The following is an 8101-nucleotide window of genomic DNA, read 5'->3' on the forward strand; positions in this document are numbered from 1 at the left end:
AGATGAACAACATACAATTTATCATAAAATCATGCAAGATATGAACAATCAAAGAGGAGGGAGAGTGTTTTTTACATGGTTATGAAGGCACTAGAAAAACTTTCATCTTGAGAACTCTAACAAGTGTTTTACGTTTGCAGAAAAAAAATTCTTACTGTTCCCTCGAGTGGGATAACATCGTTATTATTTCAAGGTGGAAGGACAACACACTCAAAGTTCAAAATTCATGTACCAACACTTGATAACGCTACTTGCAACATTGAGAAAAATACTGAGCATTCATAGTTATTGGTACAAACTGATTTGGTAATATGGGATGAAACACCTATGTCTCACAAAAACTGCTTTGAGGCTTTGGATAAAACTCTTAAAGATGCCATGAGCTCTAAAGGTCTTAACAATACAATATTTCGTGGCAAAGTAGTAGTTATGAAGGAGACTTTAGACAAAATTTTCATGTTGTTCCAAGAGGAGCCCATTTTGATATAGTATATGCTTCAATTAACTCATCTTATACCATAAAAATCACATCGTAGGCCCATGACCTGATTAACATTTGCTTGAACTCAAGTTCACGCAGCCATTTACTTTGATAACGCTTCAAGTTATGATAACATAGCAAGTTGGGAGTCAGCTCCAATATACATGTCCTCCTCTACCTCGCATAAATTATCAAAAGAAAAATACCTCAGTAGCACTAAACAAGATAAAAACTAATAAGAACGGAAGTTTTGACCAGAGTTTCTTTTTTCTTCTCCTTTTCTTCAGAATTTTTCTAAGTCTCATATTTTCTACTCTTAGTAGTTTTTGCTCCATTCTTCATACTATGACATGACTTTTTCTCATTATTTCAATGTTTTCATCCGAATTTGCTTGTAAAAATCATGTAATGATGGTTTTCATCACCTATAAAGTCAAACTAGAAGTTAGAGATTGTTCATTCAGATGTATTTGGGTCATTTAAAGTAAATCCAATGGGAGGTAACTTTTATTTTCTAACCTTCATATATTAATTCACCGGGTATATGTGGATTTAGTTGATGGAAAAGAAAAGTTAAGTGTTCACCCAGTTCAAGAAATTTAAACTCTTAAGTAAAAAACAAATTTAATGTGAAATCAATAAATTGAGAACCAATAGAGGAAGTGAACATAATTTAATTAAGTTTGGATAGTTCCATGAGAAAAAGAAATTAATCATGAGATAATAGCTTCATACACATCTTAGCACAATGGCATTGCTGAAAGAAAGACTAGAAGCATATCTAACATGGCAAGAAGCAGGTTCAAGGCTAGATAATTTCAAAATAACTTTTAGGTAGAATCATCCTAAATAACAATGCATAACATTCATAGATGCTCAACAAAGAAGTTATTGAACAAGACACAATATGAAGCTTAGACAATTGTGAAGCCAAATGTTAGTCACTTTATAATTTTTGTCCTACTTTGCTTTAGGCATGTACCTGAGCAATTAATAAGGAAGTTGGATAGTAGAAGTCAAGAAATGATCCTCTTTATTATCACTCAATAGGTGCATACAAACTATTCTCACTTAATGAAAATAAAGTGATAATAAGTATGGATGTACAATTTGATAAAAGAAAAGATGGGATTGGCTAAAATTTTCAAACAATTCAATGCACATTGGTGAAAACTCAAGCAATGCTAGAACCACATTGCAAGAAGATCAAGTAGAGGAAGTTGTGCAATAACATAAGGTAAATAGGCCAACTAGAACAATAACTCAAATAGTTAGGCTAACTGACTATGAGAATTCAAAGATCAATCATAAGATGGAGATGGTGACCTGATTGAAGAAGCCATAATGGTTGAATATGAGTCAATTGACCTCAATAAAGCCTTGAAATATTAGAATTGGAAATGATCTATTATGAGTGATCTCTAGGAAATTGAAAATAATCATAAGTGAGAGCTTGTCAGTTATTCAAGCAAGAAAGCCATAAATGTGAAACGGGCTTATAAGTTAAAACTTAGACCAAATGGTGAGATATCCAAATATAAGGCAAGACTAGTTTCCAAAGGGTTCTTTCAAAGGAATGAAATTGCCTTCAATGAGGTATACGCATCAATTTCTATACTTAAAAACATAAGAATAATGGTTTCAATTACAACATACAAAGGGTGGAAGATGTATCAGATGGATTTAAAGCCTGCATTTCTCAATGGACCATTAGAGGGGGAGGTCCATGTCAAGCAACCACTAGGGTTTGGGATCAAACAACGAGAACGGAAAGTGTATAGGCTGAGAAAAACATTGTATGGATTGAAACAAGCACATAGATCAAGGAACAAAAGAATTGACAGTTTTCTCATCAAGCTAGGATTCAAAAAATGCACATCAGAACACAAAACGTATGTGATGGGTTCAAATGAGCAATGACCAAATCATTACATACCTATATGTAGATGATTTATTGGTAATAAGATCAAATGAAGTTGAATTGATAATATTCAAGGCCAACATCAAGAATGAATTTGAGATGTTAAACCTTGGGAACTTGGCTTATTTTCTATGAGTGGAAGTTGTGAACACAAAATTTGGTGTCTTCTTGATCTAGAAGAAATATGCACGAAAAATATCTTGAAGAAATTCAAGATGAGAAATTACAACCCGACAACACTCCCATGGAAAATGTATATAGCTGAAAAAAGGACACAAAATACGAGCTTGTAAATGCAACTTTGTACAAGAAAAGCATTGGCTCACTAGATACATATGCAACACTAGACATGATATTTTCTAAAGTGTGGGTTTGGTAAGAAAATTCATGGAAAAACCTAGATCATGTAATCCACATGCAACTAAAATAATCTTTAGATACATCAAAGGCACTGCATAAAGAAAGGAATAAATGATAGATAAACCAAAGAGGAAAACCTTAGAGGGGAAAACTATGAGGAAACTCTATTGGCTGAAGAGATTGAAAAGAACAAGACACCTCATAAGCAATGGATCAATAAGCGCGGTGAAATCATGAACAACGAGAAGAACAAGGGACCCTAGTCTCGGTTATCAAAGTACACTCCATTGAGCACATTTATGGAGAGAATCATATAAGAATGTGTTAACACATGATTCAAGGGCGCCAAGGTGAAATACTCATAAGCCGTGAAAGAGTTAGCACACACTGATAAAACTAAGTATTCAAAGTTGCATAAATTTCACAGGCTTGAGACCAATGAATTCATTCATCTTAAAGATGCAATTGAAGATCTGGTTAAGAAATGAAGAATCAGTAGATACACCAAAGAGGACACCTAAAGAGGGGGAAACTAATAAGTGGTTTTCGTACCGTTTTTACTAGTTATTTTTCTTTAGTATTTTCCTATTTTATGTCTGATTTACTTCTATTTATCGTATTTTATGCTTTGGAAGTATGTTTTTGTTTTTTTTTCTTTCATGTTTTAATAAGTACTTAAGGTGAAAGAGGAGCAAAAAACAAGCAAAATGCGATAAAAAGTCAAAACTCGGAAAAGCCTAATACAAAATCCAGAGAGCTGCTACAGGCGACCGTAACAATATGAGCCATAACAGCCAAGCCCTAGGGTTTTCTTCTTTGTTGATGTTCTAGTACAAAGTACAGGGCCCTGTTACGCCCACCCGTATAAGTTACTATGGGCCATAGCAGGGTGGCGAGCTTCCCCCGATTTGTTTCCTTTTTCGGATCAATTTCATCTGTTTTGGTATTTTGCATGTTTAGATTAGATATTTTCTGATATTACGGTCATTGATCAATGAGATATTAGTCCAAATTTAGAATGTTTTATAAAACTCGCAGTTAATCTTGAGCTTAGGGATCCAAGTTTTATTTTCTCATAGTTTTTACATATTTTATTTTCTGTGTACTCAAGTCTCCATTAGAGCACTGGATCAAGATTTATTCAATCAGGTTTTCTTTATCGTTTTCAATACAATTTCTATTGTATTCTAATTGTTTACTATGATTTCGATTATGAATATTGCTTTGGTTGTGTTTTCCTTCACCATGGGTGGGTAGTCCACTAGGGACTAAGGATTATGGGGCTTATCTCATGACTATTTGTATGATCCGTCACAAATCGATTATGAGAGTCTTCTATCCGTATTTATTTCAATACCTGAGTCCATCCATTCCAAACCTTGTATGAAAGTAAAAAGTTCTCAACTACCAATCGTAGTCTGAAAGAATATGTATCAGTATCAGAGTGCAAAATTTTAAACAATCGAGTCCAATATAATGAAAGTGTTTGGATTAGTTTGAGAAAAGTTCCAATTTTTATAGCAGAGCAAAAGTAATGAATCCTTGACAAATAATCCGGTCGTGCAAAAGCCAACAAATTATTCGTCATTGATAGGGCAACACGGTGGCGAAAGTAGGTGTTATCCATATTTATCTATTTTTCTATAAATTGTGTAAGAACTCACGTAATATAAGTGAATCAGATCATACAGACGTGTCAGAGTAAGAATCGTGACCCTAAGTTTTGTTTACTTCATTATAATTTAAGTGATTTTCATTTAAGTTATTTTTCGATGAGTGTTTTTTTAAATAAGCTATTTTAAAAAATATCAATATTTAATCTCTCTAGATATACATCGATAGAATAAAATTCAATATTCAATCCATTGGTCCTTGTGGTTTAATAATCTTTTACTACTTGGCACAACCGTGCACTTGCGACGTGTCAGAAACAAGAGGTGTGTGATTTCTCCTTATATAGTTGTCTATCAGTGTGAATCATTGCACAAAAATTGCTCCCTCTACCAAGGTGATACCCCTCCCAAAAAGACAACAGAGGTTATGGAAGGAACCAACAAGGTAAGAGATAACTGATAAGAGGAAGATTATAATAAAGGGAAAGAACCCTTCTTAGCCTATTCCTCAAAAGGGTACCATTTTATTACGTTAGTCACAGGAGGATTCTTACCCTAAAAATGACATCTACGGTAATCGTCAAGAGAAAAATAACAGAGTTGTTATATGTCAATCAAAATTGAAAACCAAATTTATGAGAGAACTATAAACGACCGATTCTAGGTTATAGAATCAGCTAAAGGACATGAGACATTTCCAACTAAATATTTCCATTGATGATCAAGGAAACCATGGTCACTTTTAACGTCTCACAAATTCTCTTTAATTAAGGGAGTTTGTGCCATGAAAACCAACTCTTTTAGAAAGCATCCCCTAAAAGTTAATATTGCAGAATTCGGAGAAAATTGTATATGAGGAAGAACATAAAAAGATTATATATATATATATATATATATATATATATATATATATATAAAATCGTTGGATTGATAGTTATTGTCATATTAATCATATTTATAAAATTTAACATGAATCAAAAATCATTCAACTTATTAATAAAAAATAACATTTTTTAAAAATGATGATTTTGATTTTGAAGCATCTCTATAACACAAATAATAAACTGAGATAAAGTTTTATTTATTTATAAGAAAACAAAAAACTCAATTTATAGAAAAATAATAAAATTTTAAATAATATTAAATGATGGTGTATCTTCGAAAAAACCAAGTTAACAAGAGCCATTTGTCACATGGCGGCAGGTCAGTCCACCCAACACCCAATCAATATCAATCAAGAAAGAGTATAATCTACTTCATCTTTCCTTGTCGGTCATAAGATACCAATTTTAATCATATGTATGCGATTATTGTAAAGTTAAAAGATTGATTTTTAAAATAATGTTTGAATATGTTCAGATAAAATGGATTAACAACACATTTTCTCGACTAAAATTAAATTTGAGATGAAAACTCTAAGTTATTACTTCAAGCTAGAATTACTTTAAAAACACGATGAAATTTATACGTAAACGTCGATATATATTGTATTCTGGATGTAAAATACTACAACTAAACAATCAAAGACTTATAGCAAATTATATGTGTTAATTTCAATTATATTTGGCTGCAAACCCAAAAACATTACAATTAAGCTAAAAAGAAACAAACTGGTGAAGTTTCGGAACAACAGATTGAAACCTATGGTTTCTCTGTCGCAAAAAATAGACACAATCGCCTGTGTATTCACACATGTTTAGTTCTTCTTTATCGTACGTTGCTGCGTTTCTCTACTATTAAAAACTAAAGAGAAATTCGTAATCCGCAAAATTAAAAACAAAAATAAAAAACCAAAGTTTGAGATTGTGAATCATAGCATATCTTCCGGAGGAGGGAAGTTAAGATCAAAATCGAAATCTCTACGGGCTTTTACACCGTCTTCATGGTGGTTCAGATCAATCACCGATGAAGAATCTGAATCACTATGTGCACCCGTCGTCGCGTGGAATCCACTCGCCTTCACGGAGGGAAAGTATTCGAATCCGTAACCCTTACCGGCGCGTAGATTAGAGTCAAAGTAAAACGGCTGGCTTACTGCCGGCATCGGAGTGAACCGATGCTGAAACGGAAATCGAACCAGACCTTTGATTGACGGAGCCAAATTGAGGTCAAGAGGAGAAGAATCAGCGGCGGCGTCACGGTCACGGCTTGAGGATTCAACGGTGCTGCTTTGGCTAGGGCTATGGATCTTAAGATTTTCGGTATGGAAAGGGAAGTTTGTTTTTGCCTTTGGACCACGGAATTCACGTGCGGCGGCATCGTATGCCCTGGCCGCCTCTTCCGCCGTGTCGAAGGTTCCGAGCCAAACACGGCTCTTCTTTCCTGGATCTCTGATCTCGGCAGCGTATCTTCCCCATGGCCTCTTCCTCACTCCGCGAAAATGCGGCTCCTTAACGTCGTTACTGTTCACGTTGCCGTCACCGCTCTTAACCTTAGGCGCCATGCTAATATTAATGATGTTACGATACTAATGTAACTAACTTTTATTAAATATTATTTTCGCGTTTCTTGGGTGGCAAAGAAAAGAAGGAAGAAAGTATGGGATTAGTGAAGAGAATGTGTCTATTTTATAGAAGGGGGTGATGTATGTATGTATGTTATGGGTTATGAATGATAGATGATGAGGTTGAAAGAAAAGGATAATAAAGAGAGAGAAATGTTGGAATACATAGTCAACAATGAATTTGACTAAGCAATGTTGGGTTGGGTGGGATACATAATAGAACGTGGAGGCTAATTACTATACTAGTCATCTATCTACGTGGAGTGTGGGCTGTCTATGTAGGATATAGCATACAAATGAGTTTGTTTCGTCTCATCAACATCTTATGCTTTCTGAAAAAAGATAAATGGTATATTAGAAATTAAATTAAATAAGAAAAATAGATTAAAAAAACTTAAACGTGTGATATTTTTATTATATATATATATATATATATATATATATATATATATATATATATATATATATACTAAATATGAATTAATATACTTCTTATTTATTAAATTTAAAAAAAGTATCTTCAATGAAGATTGGATTAAATATAAATTTGTTATTTCAATAAAATGATTATTTTATAATATAATTAAATATCATTGTTATTTTATTATTGTTCATTCGATCCATGGTAATTATATAATTTTTTTAAAATCTTTACGGCTTTCCAGAATAATTATAAGTTTGTCTTAAAATCTATAGAAATTTATATTTTATCACGATTGTGTTTTGAAGGTGTGTAAGAGAAACTATTATGATTTAAATTTTAAAAAATATATTATAATAAAATAAAATATTTATCAGATCAAATTTTTATTAAATAAAACTTATATTTATTTTATTATTGATAAATTGTGATTAATAACACAAATCCTTAAAAATTCCGTTAACCAGAAATAAATGTTTGTTAATGGTGTTATAAGAGAGAAATGAAAATACTTGGACGGAGCGAGTAGTATATTGTGTGATTATTTATTTTTTTGTTAGCGTGTTAATTTGTTAGAAGAAAAAGTGGAACTTGAGGGGTCATTGTATTGCGCACGGAATTAGGTAGCGATTTGTCGGAATATGGGAAGCTTTTTACTTGATGGCTCCGCAATGTCAACAAGTAACAGCACGTTGGTGAAATCGTACTACTTTAATAAAGAAAGAAAAAAGCATTAGTAGTTACTAATAATAAACATATTTTAATTTTAGAAGAAAAGAAAAACGGATAGTGGAGTGAGTAC

General features: G+C 32.7%; 1 protein-coding gene across 1 annotated transcript; it reads right to left on the reverse strand.

Annotated features, from left to right (window-relative positions):
• Positions 1 to 5903: 5903 nt before the first annotated feature.
• LOC127081835 (ethylene-responsive transcription factor 4) lies at positions 5904 to 7060 on the reverse strand. The gene has a single exon (XM_051022066.1). It carries the CDS (start codon positions 6816 to 6818, stop codon positions 6186 to 6188), a length of 633 nt encoding a protein of 210 aa, XP_050878023.1. The 5' UTR covers positions 6819 to 7060; the 3' UTR covers positions 5904 to 6185.
• Between the last annotated feature and the right edge of the window lie 1041 nt (positions 7061 to 8101).

Source organism: Lathyrus oleraceus, chromosome 1 (genome assembly GCF_024323335.1).
Source record: "Lathyrus oleraceus cultivar Zhongwan6 chromosome 1, CAAS_Psat_ZW6_1.0, whole genome shotgun sequence".
NCBI lineage: Eukaryota > Viridiplantae > Streptophyta > Magnoliopsida > Fabales > Fabaceae > Lathyrus > Lathyrus oleraceus.